This window comes from Microcebus murinus, chromosome 29 (assembly GCF_040939455.1).
Source record: "Microcebus murinus isolate Inina chromosome 29, M.murinus_Inina_mat1.0, whole genome shotgun sequence".
Classification (NCBI taxonomy): Eukaryota; Metazoa; Chordata; class Mammalia; order Primates; family Cheirogaleidae; genus Microcebus; species Microcebus murinus.
The window spans coordinates 14,534,206-14,556,227 of NC_134132.1; the positions used below are offsets into that span (position 1 = coordinate 14,534,206).

General features: G+C 46.9%; 1 protein-coding gene across 2 annotated transcripts in view; it reads left to right on the forward strand.

The window, feature by feature from the left end:
* RASGEF1B (RasGEF domain family member 1B) overlaps positions 1-22,022 on the forward strand; it is a 301,773-nt gene that overhangs the window by 42,546 nt on the left and 237,205 nt on the right. For both annotated transcript variants that reach the window (XM_075998735.1, XM_075998734.1), the window contains exon 2: positions 19,024-19,077. In XM_075998735.1, coding sequence (XP_075854850.1) covers positions 19,024-19,077 — 54 coding nt within the window. The remainder of the gene's footprint in view (positions 1-19,023; positions 19,078-22,022) is intronic.

Consider the following 22,022-nt stretch of genomic DNA (forward strand, 5'->3'; position numbering starts at 1 on the left):
AGCCACCGCGCCTGCCCGGCCTCCAAGTCTTTTATTGATGCCAAGTTTAGCATCCAATTTGCAGGGAGAAGTAGACACGAACCAAGTTATTTCTTCACTTCCATCAAATTGCTCTCATTGGAGTGAGCTCTACAATGGCCAGAGAGAAATTTCTTGGCGGTTTGCATGTGGGTCCTCCACCCTGTGGCTGCACAGGTATTGCTGGGAATAAACAGGCCAGGTGCGTTCCGCTGTGATCCTCTTAAAATTCTTAAAACTCCCGGGCTCAAGCGATCCTCCTGCCTCAGCCTCCTCCCGAGTAGCTGGGACTACAGGCATGCGCCACCACGCCCGGCTAGTATTTTTGTATATATATATTTTAGTCGGTCAATTAATTTCTTTCTATTTTTAGTAGACACATGTGATCACCTCACGGTGGACTGTTCTACCCAATAAAATAAAACGAAGTAATCCACACTTCTCTGTGGATTCCTACACGTTGCAATGGATGATGAACTTTTTTATTTTGCACTCCTCATTTTCTGTAATTAAGAATGAGATTTGGCCGGGCGCGGTGGCTCACGCCTGTAATCCTAGCACTTTGGGAGGCTGAGGTGGGCGGATCGCTCAAGGTCAGGAGTTCGAAACCAGCCTGAGCGAGACCCCATCTCTACCAAAAATAGAAAGAAATTAATTGACCAGCTAAAAATATATATACAAAAAATTAGCCGGGCATGGTGGCGCATGCCTGTAGTCCCAGCTACTCGGGAGGCTGAGGCAGGAGGATCGCTTGAGCCCAGGAGTCTGAGGTTGCTGTCAGCGAGGCTGACGCCACGGCACTCACTCTAGCCTGGGCAACAAAGCGAGATCCTGTCTCAAAAAAAAAAAAAAAAAGAATGAGATTTATTTAGTGGGCTGCCCTTGGCTACTTAGCGTTTCTGCATTGCCCAGGGTAGTTGTTATACTGGGAGCCAGGTCTTTATTGGCTGGGTCTAGAGGTTCATTTTTCTCTCTTTGTGGTCTCCTGGCTTTGCTCCTGGCAGGGCTGACAAATGAATAGGAATCAGGTACTAACAGTATTTGCAATGAGAGTGAAGTGCTAATAAAAGCCACCTGTTCCAAGAAAGCTTTTTCTTTCCAAAAAACCCTGCTTCGGTCTCTGCACATTCGTGTGGATATTGTTCTCCGGGCTGCGACACCTTTTCCAAGATCAGGTTTTAAAGATTCTGCTGATAAAAGGAAAAATCAAACAACGCTGTCAAAAAGTGGGCAAAGGACACGAACAGAAACTTTTCAAAAGAAGACAGAAGAATGGGCCAACAAACATATGAAAAAATGCTCAACGTCTCTAATCATCAGGGAAATGCAAATCAAAACTGTAATGAGATATCACTTATCTCCAGTGAGAACGGCCTTTATCAAAAAGTCCCCAAACAATATATCTTGGCGTGGATGCGGAGAGACAGGAACACTCCTACACTGCTGGTGGGACTGCAAACTGGTGCAACCTCTGTGGAAAGCAATATGGAGACACCTTAAGGCAATACAAGTGGATCTACCATTTGATCCGGCAATCCCACGACTGGGCATCTACCCAAAAGATCAAATGACACTCTACAAAAAAGACACCTGCACTCAAATGTTTATAGCAGCACAATTCACAATTGCAAAGTTGTGGAAACAACCCAAGTGCCCATCCATGCACGAGTGGATTAATGAAACGTGGTCTGTGCACACCACGGAGCACTACTCAGCTCTGAGAAACACGGTGACCCAGCACCTCTCGTGTGTTCCTGGCTGGAGCTGGAGCCCATCCTACTAAGGGAAGTGTCCCGAGAATGGAAACACAAGCACCACGTGCGCTCACCAGCAAACTGGTGTTGACGGATCAGCACCTAAGTGGACACACAGGAGTGACATCTGTCGGGTGTCGGGGAGGTGGGAGGGGAGGAGGGGACGGGTGTAGACAGACACGACGAGTGAGACGTGCACCGTCTGGGGGATGGGCACGCTTGAGGCTCTGACTCGAGGGGGGCAAGGGCAATATATGTGACCTTGACATTTGCACCCCCATCATATGCTGAAATAAAAAGGAAAGATTCTGCTGATAATTGCAAGGGGTAATCTTTAGCGTTACCATATCTTGAGCTAGATGCTTTTGATGTAAACAGAGAGACAGAAATAATCGCACCCGCCCGGTTTAACCCTCATCTCATTTATTTGATTCAACAGGCATGTGTTGAGGACTTGCTGTGTGTTTGCAGCTGGGGCTTAGAGCAGAGCTTCGAGGCCATGGACTCTGCCCCTGGGAGTCACAGTCTGGAGGGGACAGAGAAGTAAATGCTAAGCAGGGTGATTAATCGACAGCAGAGCAATGGCAGGAGTTCAGGTGCGATTAATTCTGCCTCGATAGGTAAGCTTGCATAGTCTTTGGCAAAGCGATGTTTTCAGGCATGAGTGGAGGTTATTCCTGAAAACAGGTGGGAGAAGAGCTTGTCAGGCAGAGTTAGAAGCCCAAGCCCAGCTGGGCAGCGTCAAACGGTCTTTCTCGTTTCGGGAACTACAAGAGGTTCGGTGTTTCTGGAACGAGAAGGTATGAGGTGGGAGATCTGGTAGTCTAGGCTAGGGGGATTATGTTTTGAAAGAACCTGTGTTAGATTAAAGCAAGGCATGATTAACATCGTGTTTGGGACGGCTGCTCTGGAAGCAATCTGTGAATGGATATTACTTGGTGATTTGTTTGCTTGTTTTGAGATGGGGTCTTGCTATGTTGTCCAGGCTGGCCTCAAACTCCTGGGCTCAAGCGATCCTCTCCCGCCTCAGCCTTCCAAGTAGTTGGGACCAGGATGGAACACGGAGTCAACAGGCAAATGTTTCTGATAAGCTGGGGTCTAAAAGAGCACAAATAATGGAAGTCGTTGGGTGAAAATGATTTGGCATAATAGGTTGGAAATAGGTGTCAGGCTGGGTCCCAAACCACTGTCACTAAGTAACTGTGAGACTTTGGAAAAGTCATTTGGCTTTTTTCTTTTCTTTCTTTTTTTTGAGACAGAGTCTCACTGTGTCGCCCGGGCTAGAGTGAGTGCCGTGGCGTCAGCCTCGCTCACAGCAACCTCCAACTCCTGGGCTCAAGCGATCCTCCTGCCTCAGCCTCCCGAGTAACTGGGACTGCAGGCATGCGCCACCACCCCCGGCTCATTTTTTCTATATATATTTTAGTTGACCAATTAATTTCTTTCTATTTATAGTAGAGACGGGGTCTTGCTCTTGCTCAGGCTGGTTTCGAACTCCTGACCTCGAGAGATCCTCCCACCTCGGCCTCCCGGAGTGCTGGGATTACAGGCGTGAGCCACCGCACCCGGCCTCTATATGTGTTTTTAGTTGGCCAATTAATTTATTTCTATTTTTAGTAGAAACAGGGTCTCGCTCATTGCTCAGGCTGGTCTTGAACCCCTGACCTCGAGCGATCCTCCCGCCTCGGCCTCCCAGAGTGCTGGGATGACAGGCGTGAGCCACCACCGCGCCCGGCCTGATGTATTTCCTTCACCTTCGGAACAACTGTTACCTGGCACGTGGGCGGGTAGTTCCTCCACACCATCACCCACGAGATTTTAGTCTTTCACTCCTCCCCTTCTCTGTATTTGTGAAGAACTCACTGATGCCCTGTCTTGGGTTACCGAAAATCGGAAAGTCATCCATGTGGGCTTCCATTCTGAGTTGAGGAAGCGTGGGAGAGACGCACCAACTAATGGCCTTGGCGGTTTGCTCTGCGCAGTTGGTCTTCTTCTCAAAGCCAAAGGGAAGGCGCCAGGTTTTTTTTTTTTTTGGAAAGATACCTATCCTTGTCCCACCTCGCAGACAGACAGACAGACATATCTGCGGACGTGCGGCATGAACCCAAGCCTCTTCTTGGATGGGGGACCGGCTGTCCCTCTGAGAGTGGGGGTCACGGTCCCCCAGAGGGAGCTCCACGCTTGGGGACCGGCCAGCACTTGCACCAGGGCGGTGGGGTTGGGAGCAGACCTGAGCCGTCCTGACCGAACGTGGAGTTTCTGGTCTCCTGGGAAATTAGCCGGCCATCAGCCACACGCAGGGATTGTCCCCATTGCTCGTTTTGGGCCAACGCAGGCTGGCACCAAAGACAACGTTCCTGTCCAGCGCCCTGGGAGCAAACTGGCCCGGGGAGTGAGTCTGACCCTGTTGAGTTGACAATGGTCCAAACTCCAAGGCGAAGGAGCATCTTTGGGAATATATATAAAGTCCTGATCTTACCCATCTTGCTTTTACTAGTTTTCTAATTAATTTCTGTATCCATAGTTACAATTGAAAACTAATTTTTTGTTGTTGTTGTTTACGCATTTCTCTATTTATTACGAACGACTTTTGGATTCAGCCAGTCTGTAATACCGTCTAAGTGAAATTAGCAGATAAAATTTCTAAAGTGACTATTAGGAGACTGACCATCTGGTTTCTGTTAAGTTTAAGAAATTGGGTTCTCGGCCGGGCGCGGTGGCTCAGGCCTGTAGTCCCAGCGCTCTGGGAGGCCGAGGCGGTAGGATCGCTCAAGGTCAGGAGTTCAAAACCAGCCTGAGCAAGAGGGAGACCCCGTCTCTACTAAAAAAAAAAAAAAAATAGAAAGAAATTAATTGGACAACTAGAAATATACAGAAAAAATGAACCGGGCGTGGTGGCGCATGCCTTGTAGTCCCAGCTACTCGGGAGGAGGCTGAGGCAGGAGGATTGCTTGAGCCCAGGAGTTGGAGGTTGCTGTGAGCGAGGCTGACACCACAGCACTCACTCTAGCCCGGGTGACAGAGTGAGACTCTGTCTCAAACAAACAAACAAAAAGAAATAGTCTATTTTGGGTCAGTTTAGGAGGCTCTACTCACTTCTCTTATGGGGTTTGCAAATTCCTTCCTAAGTACTAGGAGGAAAGAGCCTGGCAGTATTAAGTGGATGGGAAAATGTGAAATTAATGACCACATTTATCATCCCATAACAAGTTTCTTGCCCCTTGTGGTGAGGCTTTCCGTGAAGACAGAGAATTTGAGCAACAACAGGTGGACCCCTGCCCTTACCTCATTAGCTAAAGGTCTTGGACCCTTCCTTGGTGGGAAATGGGGAGATTTTGCACAGGAGGGCAAGTTCTGCAACGCTCGCATGGAATGCGGGGAGGGACGCCGGCATCTGGCCCCTCACCCAGACCAAACCTGGTCCGAACTTTTCACTACTTGAGTCTTTTTGTTTTTGAGGCAGAGTCTCACTCTGTCGCCCAGGCTAGAGTGAGTGCCGTGGCGTCAGCCTCACTCACAGCAACCTCCAACTCCTGACCTCGAGCGATCCTCCTGCCTCAGCCTCCTCCCGAGTAGCTGAGACTACAGGCATGCGACACCATGCCTGGCTAATTTTTTCTATATGTTTTTAGTTGTCCAGCTAATTTCTTTCTATTTTTATTAGTAGAGACGGGGTCTCGCTCTTGCTCAGGCTGGTCTCGAACCCCTGACCTCGAGCGATCCTCCCGCCTCGGCCTCCCAGAGTGCAGGGATGACAGGCGTGAGCCACCGCGCCCGGCCTAGTGGCATGCTTTGAGTAGATTCATGTCCCTCTTGAGTGCATGTGTATTTAATCATTGACTGCCATTTGATTTCCTTACTCTAGGTCCCCGTTTTTGTCTTGTTTAATTTAGGTTTAGAGGGAAGTGCATTATATGGAGGTGTGACTCACATGTGCCTTGTTTAATTTTTTTTCCCCTCCAGTTATAAATTCAGTTCTGTTGCAGAGATCAATGCAGTTGGTCTAAATGTCAAATAATGATAGCTTTTATTTCTTAGTAACTACCGTGTTTCCGCCAAATAAGACCTACTCATACAATAAGCCCAGGCAGGATGTCTAAGCACGTGCACAATGGAAGCCCTACCCCGAAAATCAGCCCTAGTTGGGCGTGGCTATGAAAAAAAAATCAGCCCTGGTAGTGGGCGTGGCTATGAAAATCAGCCCCGGTGGTGGGCGTGGCTATGAAAACAGCCCTAGTGAGGGGCGTGGCTATGAAAAAAATCAGCCCTGGTGGTGGGCGTGGCTATGAAAATCAGCCCTGGTGATGGGCGTGGCTATGAAAATCAGCCCTAGTGAGGGGCGTGGCTATGAAAATCAGCCCTAGTGATGGGCATTGCTATGAAAATCAGCCCTGGTGATGGGCGTGGCCATGAAAATCAGCTCTAGTGATGGGCGTGGCTATGAAAATCAGCCCTAGTGAGGGGCGTGGCTATGAAAATCAGCCCTAGTGGTGGGCGTGGCTATGAAAATCAGCCCTAGTGACGGGCGTGGCTGTGCAGCGCATCTGCACAACCCATGCGTGTCGTCGCGGAGCGGGAAAGAACACGAGCAGCCCTTCTCATCCGCCCCGTGAGAGCTCTAGTGCTCGACAGGAGAGATCGGGGCCGGCGGCTTTAAAGGAAACAGAGTCGCAAGACATCCAGGATGGGATTCGGGGTCTGGAGAGTGAGGATGATGTTCCAGAAGAAGACGACTTCACTCTATTTGAATCAATGCAGATGGTTGTACCGCACATAAAAAAAAAAGTAACACATGCCCTGAAAATAAGCCCTAGGGTGTCTTCTTGAGGAACAACAAATACGAGACCCTGTCTTATTTTCGGGGAAACACGGTAGTTACTAAAAAGCTCTATGATGTAGGTGTACTTTTATAAATCACGTCCTCATCTGAATACCTGTCTATACCATATGCTGAGATTAGATTAGCTCTGAAGTGGTGTGATCGCCTAGTCCAGGCTTTTGAGACATTCTTGAAAATGTGTGCAAAAGCCGAGTGCATAAAACAGATGATCAATGGACTTGAAAATTTCAACGTGCTGTGGGGTGGGATGGAAAGCTACCCCCATACAGCTAAAAACGATCCTAAAATCCTAATTACTCCTTTTACATACTCTCTTCATTTATATATTTATCTCATTTCATACACACTCTTTAATTTTTTTTTTTCTTTCCCATTGAACACATGATTGACAAGCTTAAGTCCCATCAGGTCTTGATTGAAAGTTAGAATCTGAGCACTTTCGGGAGAAGAGCTAAGACTGTGCTTCTTTGTCTCTCGTTCGTGTCGTGCTTTTGATGGGATCTTCATTTCTTGTCATTAATTTTGGCATATGAATTGCTTTTTGTCTCATTTTGGTTAAAATAAAAAAGGGCTGGGCAAAAAGAAATGAAATGTTTTAAAAATAGCACCTAAAAGATACTGCCATGCAGGCAGAGAAAGGTTCACTGCGGGGGCTGAACTAATGGCCAGCTGGCTAGAGTGCCGTGGCGTCAGCCTCGCCCACAGCAACCTCCACCTCCTGGGCTCAAGCGATCCTCCTGCCTCAGCCTCCTCCCGAGTAGCTGGGACCACAGGCATGCGCCACCATGCCCGGCTAATTTTTCCTATATATTTTTAGTTGTCCAGCTAATTTCTTTCTATTATTTTTTAGTAGAGATGGGGGTCTCGCTCTCGCTCAGGCTGGTCTTGAACTCCTGACCTCAAATGATCCTCCTGCCTCGGCCTCCCAGAGTGCCAAGATGACAGGCGTGAGCCACCGCGCCCGGCCCCCTTTGTTACTACCTTTGTAAACAAAGGTAGAACATGCTTTTCCTACAATCTCTGGATTTGGCCTGAAGTGAGTAGAAGTGTAAAATGAAATGAGTAAGAAGAATATAATTCACAATGAATTAAATAGCTTTTGTGCTGTTAAATTATGGGAGTCTTTAAATAAGACATAATATGCTTAGAAATGTAGACACACAAGCATCAAAATAGTCTGAAAAAAATCACGACAGCAAAATAATTTCAAGAAATACTGAAAGATAACTTTGTAGAAATTTAGTGGATGAAAAGTTTTTTTTAAAGGATTTAAAAAAAGGATTTAAAATCCTTTTTTTTTTGTTATTGTTCCTGGAGAGGCTATAGTTTCTTTCTTTCTTTCTTTTTTTTGAGATAGAGTCTCACTCTGTTGCCCAGGCTAGAGTGAGTGCTGTGGCGTCAGCCTCGCTCACAGCAACCTCCAACTCCTGGCCTCCAGCGATCCTCCTGCCTCAGCCTCCTCCTGAGTAGCTGGGACTACAGGCATGCGCCACCACACCCGGCTAGTGTTTTCTATATGTTTTTAGTTGTCCAGCTAATTTTTCTAATTTTTTTTTAGTAGAGAGGGGGTCTAGCTCTTGCTCAGCCTGGTCTCCAACTCCTGAGCTCGAGCGATCCTCCCGCCTGGGCCTCCCAGAGTGCCAGGATGACAGGCGTGAGCCGCCGCACCCCCTGGCCTGATATTCTTGACCAGGCTGGACCTGCCCCTGGTAGCTGTGTGTCTTTGGGCTGGCGTGTCTAAAAGTCCCACCTTTATAATCTGCAGGTGAGAATGGGGTCAGGGAGTGCTTAAGGTCTCTTCCCGCAAGGTTTCAGTTATGAAGTCAGGGGTATGCAGAGAGCACCAAAGTGTATAAAATATTAGATGGCAGTGATATCAGCGGCCACCACCTCCGGGGGACCTCTTAAATAACCTGTCAGGCAGGATTGTGGGGACGTCACCCACGGGCTGATAAAGGAGGGTTCTGCTGAGTCATGCTGTCCCTGCCACTGTTTTTTTACCTGTTTGGGACTCACCTGGTTGTAATTTGCGAGAGCTACCACTAAGTGGCGCTGCAGGTCACATAACCAGGTGGCTGGTCGAGCCCAGTCTTCGCGTTCTAGAAGCCCGGAGAACAACCAACTAGTGGTCTTGTAGATTTCGGAGCTGCAGTACTTTCTAGAACTTGGCATCCAATGGGTGAAACAAGTAAAGAAAAGAAATAAAAACAGAAAAAGAAGAAGAAGAAAAAAAAGGAAAAAAAAGAAAATAAAAAAATAAATAATAATAAAAAAATAGAGCTATGCACTTTAAATACTTAAACTCAAATATAAAAACACTAAGATGGAATGATTAAGAATTAAGAATGATTTTATTTTTTATTTTTTAATTATACTTATATATTTTTATATATAATGATATTTATATAAATATATATATTTATATATATAAATATATAATTATATTTATATATTTTTCTTTTTACTCTTTTTTTTTAAAATTCTTCTTTCTTCCCTTTTGCAGGTCTTGCTTAAAGAATGATTTTAGCTATTTGATAGTACTTTTGCCCACAGAAAATGAAGATGAAAAATTTTAAGAGTTAAAAAAATTTTTTAAAAATTTTTATTAATTAAAAAAAAAATGAAGAATGATTTTACAAAGAAGGTGTAACAGTAAGACCCAGAATGCTCTTTGCTTCTTCCAAGTTGCCTTTTCCCCTCAAATGTGGTTTCCATGCCCCTGCTTACTGGCCTCGGCTGGGTAAACTGGTATTTAAGGGAACCAACTCCCAGTTGAGCAATTGCTTGGCTCTTTTGCTACACCTTTGAGGTTTTTTTTTTTTTCCCCTTCAGGTAAGGGATTAAGCCACAGGAGGAAATACAGGTCTCTTTATTTTGTCCTTGCTTCTGTCTGCTGCATCTCCAATCCTAGGCACTTACTGCACTCCGTTGATTTTATGAGACTATGCGCATATTTTATGTTTTCACAATTCTGAAATTGTGATACTGTATGTAATCAATGGTAACATGCAATTATAATCAGTCACTCTATTTTTTTTTTTTTTCGAAACAGAGTCTCACTCTTTGCCCGGGGTAGAGTGCCCTGGTGTCAGCCTACGGCAACCTCAATCTCCTGGGCTCAAGCGATCCTCCTGCCTCAGCCTCCTCCCGAGCAGCTGGGACTACAGGCATGCACCACCGTGCCTGCTAATTTTTCTCTATATATTTTTAGTTGGCCAATTAATTTCTTTCTATTTTTAGTAGAGACAGGGTCTCGCTCTTGCTCAGGCTGGTTTCGAACTCCTGACCTTGAGCTATCCTCCTGCCTCGGCCTCCCAGGGTGTTAGGATTACAGGCGTGAGTCACCGTAAAATTTTCCATATGGTTTTTTTTTTTTTTTTTTTTTGAGACAGAGTCTCGCTTTGTTGTCCAGGCTAGAGTGAGTGCCATGGTGTCAGCCTAGCTCACAGCAACCTCAATCTCCTGGGCTCAAGCGATCCTCCTGCCTCAGCCTCCCGAGTAGCTGGGACTACAGGCATGCACCACCATGCCCGGCTAATTTTTTCTATATATATTAGTTGGCCAATTAATTTCTTTCTATTTTTAGTAGAGACGGGGGTCTCGCTCTTGCTCAGGCTGCTTTCGAACTCCTGACCTTGATCCTCCTGCCTTGGCCTCCCAGGGTGTTAGGATTACAGGCGTGAGCCACCATAAAATTTTCCATATGGTTTTTTGTAGTAGGATATAGGTAGATGAAAAACCAGTATTTTGTTTCCATGGGGCAAAATATAGGGAAATAATTCTAGTTTTAATAATCCTTGTTTCAATCCAAGTATTTAATACAGCAGCCCTACCTTCTAAAAAGAAACGGAGTGGCCAGGCCTGGTGACTCACGCCTGTGCATCCTAGCACTCTGGGAGGCCGAGACGGGAGGATCGCTCGAGGTCAGGAGTTCGAGACCAGCCAGAGCAAGAGCGAGACCCCCGTCTCTACTATAAATAGAAAGAAATTAATTGGCCAACTAAAAATATATAGAAAAAATTAGCCGGGCGTGGTGGCGCATGCCTGTAGTCCCAGCTACTCGGGAGGAGGCTGAGGCAGGAGGATTGCTTGAGTCCAGGAGTCTGAGGTTGCTGTGAGTGAGGCTGACACCTCGGCACTCACTCTAGCCCGGGCAACAGAGTGAGACTCTGTCTCAAAAAAAAAAAAAAAAAAAAAGAACAGAACTCGGTCGACCTTCTCCGATGAATGAGCCGCACAGATTGGCTCATCATCTCTTTTATTTATTTTTTATTTATTTTATTATTCTTATTATTATTTATTATTTCCAAATATTCTAAAACCAATATGTATATATAATTTTAATACATAAAAAATAATGTGCTAGTATTCAATTTAAAGCCAACAGTTGGCTGCTCTTACGCCACTTTAAAAGTCTAAGCTTAGTTTTGGCCAACACGTGTCACCTGGTTTAAATTTATAAATGCTACAGCTGTGATATGTTTTCAGACTCAGCATCCCTCGAAAGCACTCCTGACAGCTCATCTACCCCTCTGCTCCCTGCCGTGCCCAGCCTGTTCCTGGAACAGGAATGCTCAGGAATGTTTCTTGAATCAACGGGCCCAGGGCAGTTGCAAAATAATAATAATAATTAAAAAAAATAAATAACTAGGAAGAATCATGGGATTTCCCCAAGCCCTGGGGGACGGTTTAATCGTCTTGTCCTTAGCCTTGGGCTTGCAGGGCTTGGGCAGGTGGGACTCAAGGCCAGCTCTCTGAAGAAATGACAAGGCAGTGGTTCAGAACCAGGGTGAGGACTGCAGCTGTCAGCCCTCTAATTACAAAACCTGCTGACGGTGACCCAAGCCTTCTCATTTTTATTTCTGGGGTGCAGGAAAATCGCGTCGCCGTCGATTTTCTGTCCGACCGACCCCGAGCGGATCTGAGATGATGGCATGTCACCACATTCGTTCATTCCCTAATGACAGTGCTGGGCTTTCAAACAGGCACTGGGCATGCCGGGCCTTGCAACTTCCTTTCTTGTCGTGCGTGCATTTAAATGATCTGTAATAGCCGGTAATTATGAAAATGCCCTTCCTGCCTCAACTTCTCCTTCCTCTCTTCTTTACCTATCGAATTTTTTTTTTTTTTTTTAGACAGAGTCTCGCTCTGTTGCCCGGGCTAGAGTGAGTGCCGTGGCCTCAGCCTCGCTCACAGCAACCTCAATCTCCTGGGCTCAAGCGATCCTCCTGCCTCAGCCTCCCGAGTAGCTGGGACTACAGGCATGCGCCACCACGCCCGGCTAATTTTTGTACAGCTGATTTCTTTCTATTTTTTTAATAGAGTCCACTTAGGTGCTGATCCGTTCACACCAGTTTGCTGGTGAGCGCACGTGGTGCCTGTGTTTCCATTCTCGGGACGCTTCCCTTAGTAGGATGGGCTCCAGCTCCAGCCAGGGAAACACAAGAGGTGCTGGGTCACCGCTGTTTCTCAGAGCTGAGTAGTGCTCCATGGTGTACACAGACCACGTTTTAGTAACCCACTCTTGAGTTGATGGGCACTTGGGTTGTTTCCATAGCTTTTTTTTTTTTTTCCAAGTTTTCTTCCCACATGTTTAATGTATCATTTTTTTTTATTTCGGCATATTATGGGGGTACAGATTTTAAGGTTTCAATAAATGCCCATTTTCCCCCCTCCCCCCACAAGTCTGAGTCTCCAGCATGACCATCCCCCAGATGGTGCACATCTCACTCATTATGTATGTCTATACCCGCCCCCCTCCCCCACACCTGCCCAATACCCTATGACTGTAGTACCTATGTGTCCACTTAGGTGCTGCTCAGTTAATACCAATTTGCTGGTGAGTGCACGTGGTGCTTGTTTTTCCATTCTTGGGAAACTTCACTTAGTAGTATGGGTTCCAGCTCTAACCAAGAAAATATAAGATGTGCTAGATCACCATTGTTTCTTAGAGCTGAATAGTACTCCATGGTGTAGACATAGACCACATTTTATTAATCCATTCTTGGACTGATGGGCACTTGGGCTGTTTCCACAGCCTTGCAATTATGAATTGTGCGGCTATAAACATTCGAGAGCAGGTGTCTTTTTTGTAGAGTGTCATTGGATCTTTTGGGTAGATGCCCAGCAATGGGATTGCTGGATCGAATGGTGGATCCACTTGTATCGCTTTGAGGTATCTCCACGTTGCTTTCCACGGAGGTTGAACTAGTTTGCAGTCCCACCAGCAGTGTAGGAATAGACACGTATTGAATCAATGCAGGAGGAGTGAATTTTTGGTTTGGGGAACTAACCTAGCTAGTTAATTTATGAGCATCTCTCTTACCCCCTAGACGAGCAGACATTATGCCTTGATGGAGTGAGCGGTTACATATGTTTAGTTTTAAACGAAGACATAAATAGATTTGATCTTTCCGCGGTTCGAATTGCCTCCCGTCAGCTTTGCCTTAATTATCCACAAGTGTTCCAAGCCTTCATTAGCTAAATAGGATGCAGATGATGGTCATTAGTCTGGGCTATAAATCCTACTGGCACATCCAATGACTTTTCACTTGGTTAATTGAAATTTTCAGTATTCATGGACTACAAGAAAACACTGTAATTTTATCATTTATTTGGATGGGGGGGGACTTTGACTGCTGTTTTATAATTATGCAGTTTTTTGTTTTTGTTTTTTTTTGACACAGAGTCTCACTATGTTGCCCGGGCTAGAGTGAGTGCCGTGGCGTCAGCCTCGCTCACAGCAACCTCCAACTCCTGGGCTCAAGCGATCCTCCTGCCTCAGCCTCCCGAGTAGCTGGGACTACAGGCATGCGCCACCACGCCCGGCTAATTTTTTCCATATATATTTTCAGTTGGCCAATTAATTTCTTTCTATTTTTTTAGTAGAGACGGGGTCTCGCTCTTGCTCAGGCTGGTCTCGAACTCCTGACCTCGAGCGATCCTCCCGCCTCGGCCTCCCAGAGTGCCAGGATGACAGGCGTGAGGCACCTCGCCCGGCCTTAAAATATAAATCTTAGTTATAGACATCCTGTGGCAGAAACTGGCTCAATAGAGGTAGAGATTTAATTCTGTTTCTTTTTCTAAACTTAATTTAATGGGAGTAAACAACAACATTGTAGTAACTCTCAGAGGTAAGCTCTCCCTTAAAAAAAGGAACATAAAAACGTTAAGAGTCTCTTTTCAGCGCTCAATCACTTTGCAAAATGTTCCCACCAGTGAGAATCCCATAAATATTAACAGCGCACTTTCTGGAAGTCTCTTTCTCTACGCTGGACTGGTTGAGCCATCAGTTACTGATCTTTCATCTGTGGGCTCTCTGACCAAAGGCTTATTAGGGTCACCTTTTCATCTCAATTCACTTTTCTTTTTAGGTCATTTTTGCTTTTCTGCCCACTTGGGATATGTCTGCAAATGATTATTAATGCTTTTTTTTTTTTTTGAGACAGAGTCTCGCTCTGTTACCCGGGCTAGAGTGAGTGCCGTGGCGTCACAGCAACCTCCAACTCATGGGCTCAAGCGATCCTCCTGCCTCAGCCTCCTCCCGAGTAGCTGGGACTATAAGCATGCGCCACCATGCTCAGCTAATTTTTTGTATATATATTAGTTGGCCAATTAATTTCTTTCTATTTATAGTAGAGACAGGGTCTCGCTCTTGCTCAGGCCGGTCTTGAACTCCTGAGCTCAAGCAATCCTCCCGCCTGGACCTCCCAGAGTGCTAGGATTACAGGTGTGAGCCACCGCGCCCGGCCTCAATTCAGTTTTCTTTTTAGGTCACTTTTGCTATTCTGTCCACTTAGAATATGTCTGAAAATGATTATTAATGTTAATATAGGGAAGACATGGTTAAGCACCTAAGTCTTCTAAGTTAACCATTAATGGGGCTCAAAGTCAAATGTAAAGGCATTTTATAAGGTATGCTTTTGTGGGTCACCTGTTCTGATGATTAATTTTATGCAGCAACTTGACTGGGGTACGGCAAGCCCTGATAGCTGATAAAACATCATTTCTACTTGTATTTGTGAGGATGTTTTTGGAAGAGATCAGCATTTTAAACATTTTTTAAATTTTTATTTAACTTTTTTCTCTCTCTCTCTCTCTCTTTTTTTTTTTTTTTTTTTTTTACCAGTAGAAGGCTAGTTAATTTGGAAAGCATTTTTCTTTTTTTTTTTTTGAGACAGAGTCTCGCTCTGTTGCCCAGGCTAGAGTTAGTGCCGTGGCGTCAGCCTCGCTCACAGCAACCTCAGACTCCTGGGCTCCAGAGATCCTCCTGCCTCAGCCTCCTCCCGAGTAGCTGGGACTACAGGCATGCGCCACCACGCCCGGCTCATTTTTTTCTATGTATATATTTTCAGTTGTCCAGCTAATTTTCTTTCTGTTTATAGTAGAGACGGGGTCTCGCTCTTGCTCAGGCTGGTTTCGAACTCCTGAGCTTGAGCGATCCTCCCGTTTCGGCCTCCCAGAGTGCTAGGATGACAGGCGTGAGCCACCGCACCCAGCTAATTTTTTGTATTCATTTCTTTAGTGAAGCTGATTACACCCATCTCTGACTCTCATGTATCCTGCAAACTTGTGTCTCAGGTTGCCCCAGACTGTTCTTAAAGGTTGAATGGTGGCCGGGCGCGGTGGCTCACGCCTGTCATCCCAGCACTCTAGGAAGCCGGAGGTGGGCGGATTGCTGAAGGTCAGAAGTTCGAGACCAGCCTGAGCAAGAGCGAGACCCCGTCTCTACTATAAATAGAAAGAAATGAACTGGCCAACTAATATATATAGAAAAAATTAGCCGGGCGTAGTGGCGCACGCCTGTAGTCCTAGCTACTCGGGAGGCTGAGGCAGGAGGATCGCTTGAGCCCAGGAGTCTGAGGTTGCTGTGAGCTAGGCTGACGCCACGGCACTCTAGTATGGGCAACAGAGTGAGGCTCTGTCTCAAAAAAATAAAAAGGTTGAATGGTGGTGGTTAATCTCGAAGATCATTTTCCCCAAGGCTATAGCACTAGTGTTTGACTTTTCAGACATGCTCTTTAATTCTCTCTCCCTGGCGTGGCCGAGCGGAGGTGTCTTAAACTTAGTTAAAAAGGGAAGTGATGGTCTCTTGAGCTGCCCCCACCTGGGGTCTTCGGCGGGTGGAATTTGGGTCCTCCCATTTCGGACAGAGAATGAATTTGAATTCAGCAGTAGTAGGAAGAGAAATTTCCAGCCTCTGACTTGTGTTTTCTAGAGGAAACTTAGTTGCTGCGTTTCCCCGAAAATAAGCCCTACCTGTGAAATAAGCCCCAGCAGGATGTCCAAGCACGTGCGCAATAGAAGCCCCACCCCGAAAATCAGCCCTGGTGATGGGTGTGGCTATGAAAATCAGCCCTTGTGGTGGGCGTGGCTATGGAAATCAGCCCTTGTGGTGGGCGTGGCTATGGAAATCAGCACTAGTGAGGGGCGTGGCTATGAAAATCAGCCCTAGTGATGGGCGTGGCTATGAAATTCAGCCCTAGTGATGGGCGTGGCTATGAAAATCAGCCCTAGTGGTGGGCATGGCTATGAAAATCAGCCCTAGTGGTGGGCATGGCTATGAAAATCAGCCCTAGTGGTGGGCGTGGTTATGAAAATCAGCCCTAGTGGTGGGCGTGGTTATGAAAACCATCCCTAGTGGTGGGCGTGGCTATGAAAATCAGCCCTGGTGATGGGCGTGGCCATGAAAATCAGCCCTAGTGGTGGGCATGGCTATGAAAATCAGTCCTAGTGGTGGGCGTGGCCATGAAAATCAGCCCTAGTGGTGGGCATGGCTATGAAATTCAGCCCTAGTGATGGGCGTGGCTATGAAAATCAGCCCTAGTGGTGGGCATGGCTATGAAAATCAGCCCTAGTGGTGGGCGTGGTTATGAAAACCATCCCTAGTGGTGGGCGTGGCTATGAAAATCAGCCCTGGTGATGGGCGTGGCCATGAAAATCAGCCCTAGTGGTGGGCATGGCTATGAAAATCAGTCCTAGTGGTGGGCGTGGCCATGAAAATCAGCCCTAGTGGTGGGCATGGCTATGAAATTCAGCCCTAGTGATGGGCGTGGCTATGAAAATCAGCCCTAGTGGTGGGCATGGCTATGAAAATCAGCCCTAGTGGTGGGCGTGGTTATGAAAACCATCCCTAGTGGTGGGCGTGGCTATGAAAATCAGCCCTGGTGATGGGCGTGGCCATGAAAATCAGCCCTAGTGGTGGGCATGGCTATGAAAATCAGTCCTAGTGGTGGGCGTGGCCATGAAAATCAGCCCTAGTGGTGGGCATGGCTATGAAAATCAGCCCTAGTGGTGGGCGTGGCTATGAAAATCAGCCCTAGTGGTGGGCGTGGCTATGAAAATCAGCCCTAGTGACGGGCGTGGCTGCGCAGCGCATCTGCACAACCCGTTCGTGTCGTCGCGGAGCGGGAAAGAACACGAGCAGCCCTTCTCATCCGCCCCGTGAGAGCTCTAGTGCTCGACAGGAGAGATCGGGGCCGGTGGCTGTAAAGGAAACAGAGTCGCAAGACATTCAGGATGGGATTCGGGGTCTGGAGAGTGAGGATGATGTTCCAGAAGAAGACGACTTCACTGTATTTGAATCAATGTAGATGGCTGTACCGCACTTAAAAAAAAATAACACATGCCCTGAAAATAAGCCCTAGGGTGTCTTCTGGAGGAAAACTAAATATGAGACGCTGTCTTATTTTCGTGGAAGCACGGTATATTAGCCAAGAAACCAAGATTATTTTCATAATTAGCCCTTTTAGAGTTTAGACCGATTGTTCCCGAGTGGGGACACTTTTGCCACATTTGCTTTGGCAAATGTCGGGGGTGCAGTTTTGGTTGTCATGAGTGAGGTGGCTGGAGGGTGTTACTGGCATCTGGCGGTGGGTAGAGACCAGAGATGCCGCAGAACATCCTCTGACGACCAGCACGGCCCCCCGTCACTGCCTTGAAACAAAGAATTATCTGGCCCGGGAGGTTCGTGGGGCTGCACACTGGAAAATTCTGGTTCAGCCAAACCGAGTAGTTGACAGGCAACAGATAGGCGCTAAACAGAGAGAAAGGCGTGTTTGACTGTTATTTCGGAGTATTTGATCTCTCTCCCTTCCCGTCTCCCGTAATGCCGTACGTGTGCGGCATTTTCAACGTCCTGCTTCCAAAGCCGTGTTTTGGGAGAAGGATTGCAGTTTTGCATGATGTCATTTGTTTTTGCATCTATTCGATGCATGTTTATCGGATACCTTCACGCTAGGCGTTGGGCTGGTCAAGGGGACTGTTGAAACAACTGAGTCGCGTTGGGTCTGAGCAGGGACATCGAGGCCTCTCTCGTGACTTGCAGCTCTCGAGCAAAGACGATGAAAAGCCACTGCACACATTGCTCATTCCGAAACAAAACAAAACCCTGGGTGAGGTGGTGAATGTTTTTAGGATGTTTATTTGAGGAGAGAGTAGGAGGAAGGTTATATATATGTCTTCCAGCAATACCACAGTCTTTTTTGTTGTTGTTGTTATAGACTTCTTTTATTTTTTGACCCTATTCAACCAAAACAAAATTATAAGTATAAATATATAGATATACACACATATATGCATGTACATACTTGTATATGCTATGCATATATAATACACATATATAGTATATATTAATATATATACACACAGGTATGTTTATTGTAGCAGAGTTTTTTTTTTATTTCAGCATATTATGGGGGTACAAATGTTAAGGTTATATATATTATTGTTTTTTTTTTTTTGAGACAGAGTCTCACTTTGTTGCCCAGGCTAGAGTGAGTGCCATGGTGTCAGCCTCGCTCACAGCAACCTGAAACTCCTGGGCTCAAGCGATCCTCCTGCCTCGGCCTCCCAGAGTGCTGGGATGACAGGCGTGAGCCACCCCGCCTGGCCTGCAGCATAGTTCTGAATAGCAAACAAAAGAAAGCAAACAACCAGAAGCAATAACATATCCAAGGTTTGGTCATCCTTGGCCATTAACCTACTTGTGCTTCAGTTGCCCTGTTTGTAAAATGGAACTATACACAAACACAACGAGTGAGACGTGCACCGTCTGGGGGATGGACACTCTTGAAGCTCAGACTCGAGGGGGGAGGGGGGGCAAGGGCAATATACGTGACCTTGACATTTGTACCCCCTATCATATGCTGAAATAAAAAAAAAAGAAAAAGAAAAAAAAAAAAACAGATATAAGTGGGAGTCCTTACCTCACTGAATATTTGTTGGTCCGTAATAAATATTCCAGAAGCTTGGGCAGGGGGGCCCAGGGGAACAGCGAAGAGCAGACACGTCCTAAAATCCAGAGGGGTCACCGGAGGTCGTGCCCACCTCGGATTGGAAACGAACAAGGCAAGGCCCACGTTCCTGGATGCTGACAGTTCTAACGTGCTCTTCCCTCTCCTATTTCTGCAGAACCCCATTTTCAGCACGCTGGCCGGTGAGAAGTCCTTACCCGACTGCAAAAAGGTAAGCCAGCCCCCCCCATCCCTCGAACCCCAGCCTGTTGTCAAAGCAGCAGAGGCTGCAGGGCGGGTGACAGTTCCGTGGAAAAGCTCCGATGTCCACGAGAAGGTTCTAGTGGCATTACCATGGCCCCTTTTTCTTCCGGGGATGGAAACACATGCACGGCTCGCTTTAAGCGTTGGAAACTCCGCTGTCACATTGGCAGCGCGGCTTGTTCTGGAGAAGCTCGGCTTTGGGTGAGGTTTTTGGGCGGCGGCGGTGAAAAGAAAAGACAGACAGACAGAGAGAATGAGCAGGGGGCGCCAAACCGCGTGGCTTTATCAAGCGCTCCCGGGCGAGGTTCGTGGGTCCCGAGAGAGGGGGAGGGGACCCAGAAGTCGCCCCCGTTTGAAGGGGCTGCGGGCTTCTATACCGTTTGGGCCGGGCTGGGGACTTTTGGCGGGAACAGCCGGGGCGACCTTGGGTGATCATTGAGAAACAGGAGGGTCTGGCGGTATTTGCAGAATCTAGGAGCTGAAATGTTCTTATCCGGGTGGACATCCGGGTGTTGTTTCTTCTCAGCAGGGCCCTGCAGTTTTGTCCTTGGCGGGTCTGGTCTCCTGAGCCTTTTCTGTTTTGATCTAGAGAGGGGAAAGGGGGTCCCACCACCAGTTTGGTCCCGTCTGTTTCTACCTCACTGTCACCTGACACTTCATTCTGCAAGAGGAGCATTGGGAGTTCAGGGCAGGCTGCGTACACGGCGTTGCAGGCCTCGTCTGCAGGTCCAAACCTCATGCACTCAAACCCAATGCGGCATAAACACGGTTTTGTGTTTGTTTTATTTTTGAGACAGAGTCTCACTCCATTGTCCAGGCTAGAGTGAGTGCCGTGGCATCAGCCTCACTCACAGCAACCTCAAACTCCTGGGCTCAAGCGATCCTCCTGCCTCAGCCTCCTGAGTAGCTGGGACGACAGGCATGCGCCACCACGCCCGGCTAATTTTTTTCTATATATATATTAATTGACCAATTAATTTCTTTCTATTTTTAGTAGAGACGGGGTCTGGCTCTTGCTCAGGCTGGTTTTGAACTCCTGACCTTGAGCAATCCGCCCGCCTCAGCCTCCCAGAGAGCTAGGATTACAGGCGTGAGCCACCACGCCGGGCCCTGGTTTTGGTTTTTATCGTTGCCTTTTCCCATCCTCCTCCCCTCTCAGGGGCAGTGTGTTTCAGTGGTTAAGGGCACAGGCTCTGGGGCTTGGTGTCTGTGGTTGTAGACCCAGCCCGGCCACCCTGTGCGCTGTGCAGCTCTGCCCAAGCTACTCAGCCTCTCTGTGCCTCCCTGGTTTCTTCTGTGTAATGAGACAAATCTCAAACTATACGATTGTTACAAGGATCGAACATGTGGACCCACGTGAAACTCTGGGGATGGTTTCTCAGGAGGCGTTGGTCATTATTATTTCACTCCCGTGCTTGCCAGAGAATGACTTGTGTCTGGTGTCATCTTTTTTGCTTTATAAGAGCGACAATATCAAGGAAAGGAGAGCAATGGGCTTGGGCCAGCTTTGGCATCTGGATAAAAGATAAACTAGTTGCACTAGAGAAATACCCTCATACGGTTCTCTAATTCTTAAGAGAATTCTCAATAATTAGAACACACTCAAATTCAGTGGTTGTTATAGATTCCAGTTCTGCAGAAGCAAAGCATTTTCCTAAAAAAAGCGAGCATGAAGCCTTCCCAATCGTACCGTGCAAAGAACACGCTTTCTGTGTCTCTGGTACCTCATGCAATTTCGAGCACGTAGTAGGCATTTAATAATGCCTGTGAATCCAGCTTGGCGTGGTATTGGTGCTCCAAAAAGCCTCCAGAATTGGGGAAAAAAAAAAAAAGGGAAAGAGTGTCTCTTCTTTGTATATCTTCTTATGCCAGCACCTAGAACATTCACGGGCAGGAAAAAATAACTTAGAACCTGCTTAGATTGTCAGAGAATGTCTTATGTGTCAATCAAAAAAAAAAAAAAAAAAGAAAGAAATAGAAAAATGGAAATTATTAAAATTGAAAAAAAGGAACCTGCTTAGAGATATAAAATCTGAAGTATTGCTCTCCCTCAAATAAATATAAATCCATTGTCTTTTCTAAATGTCCGTCCCTTTTTTTTTTTTTTTTTGAGACAGAGTCTCGCTTTGTTGCCCAGGCTAGAGTGAGTGCCGTGGCATCAGCCTCGCTCACAGCAACCTCCAACTCCTGGGCTCAAGCGATCCTCCTGCCTCAGCCTCCTCCCGAGTAGCTGGGACTACAGGCATGCGCCACCACGCCCGGCTCATTTTTTGTATATATATTAGTTGGCCAATTAATTTCTTTCTATTTATAGTAGAGACGGGGTCTCGCTCTTGCTCAGGCTGGTTTCAAACTCCTGACCTTGAGCAATCCGCCCGCCTCGGCCTCCCGGAGTGCTAGGATGACAGGCGTGAGCCACCGCGCCCGGCCTGTCCGTCCCTTTTGACCATGAGCAGGATCGTAGTATATTGGGGAGGTGTCGTGCATTATCATGGTGTGAATATATGTGGGGTGCAGTAGTTTGGACAAGTGGGCTGTGGGTTTTTGCCTTCATGGACAGGAAGCGTTTCAAAGGCTAGATGTTTTGGGCTGATGCATATAAAATGCAATGGAAATGTGCACTTTTTTTATTGCACTTACTCTAGCAGCTATGGAGATAATTGAGTAGCCTGAATACTGGTGATTTCCCCATAACATTGCAGCCTTCTAGCCCTAGGCCAGGAAGTTTCGATTCTTAGGCTTATTTATTTATTTATTTATTTATTTTTTGAGACAGAGTCTCGCTTTGTTGCCCAGGCTAGAGTGAGTGCCGTGGCGTCAGCCTCGCTCACAGCAACCTCAGACTCCCGGGCTCAAGCGATCCTCCTGCCTGGGCCTCCCGAGTAGCTGGGACTACAGGCATGCGCCACCGTG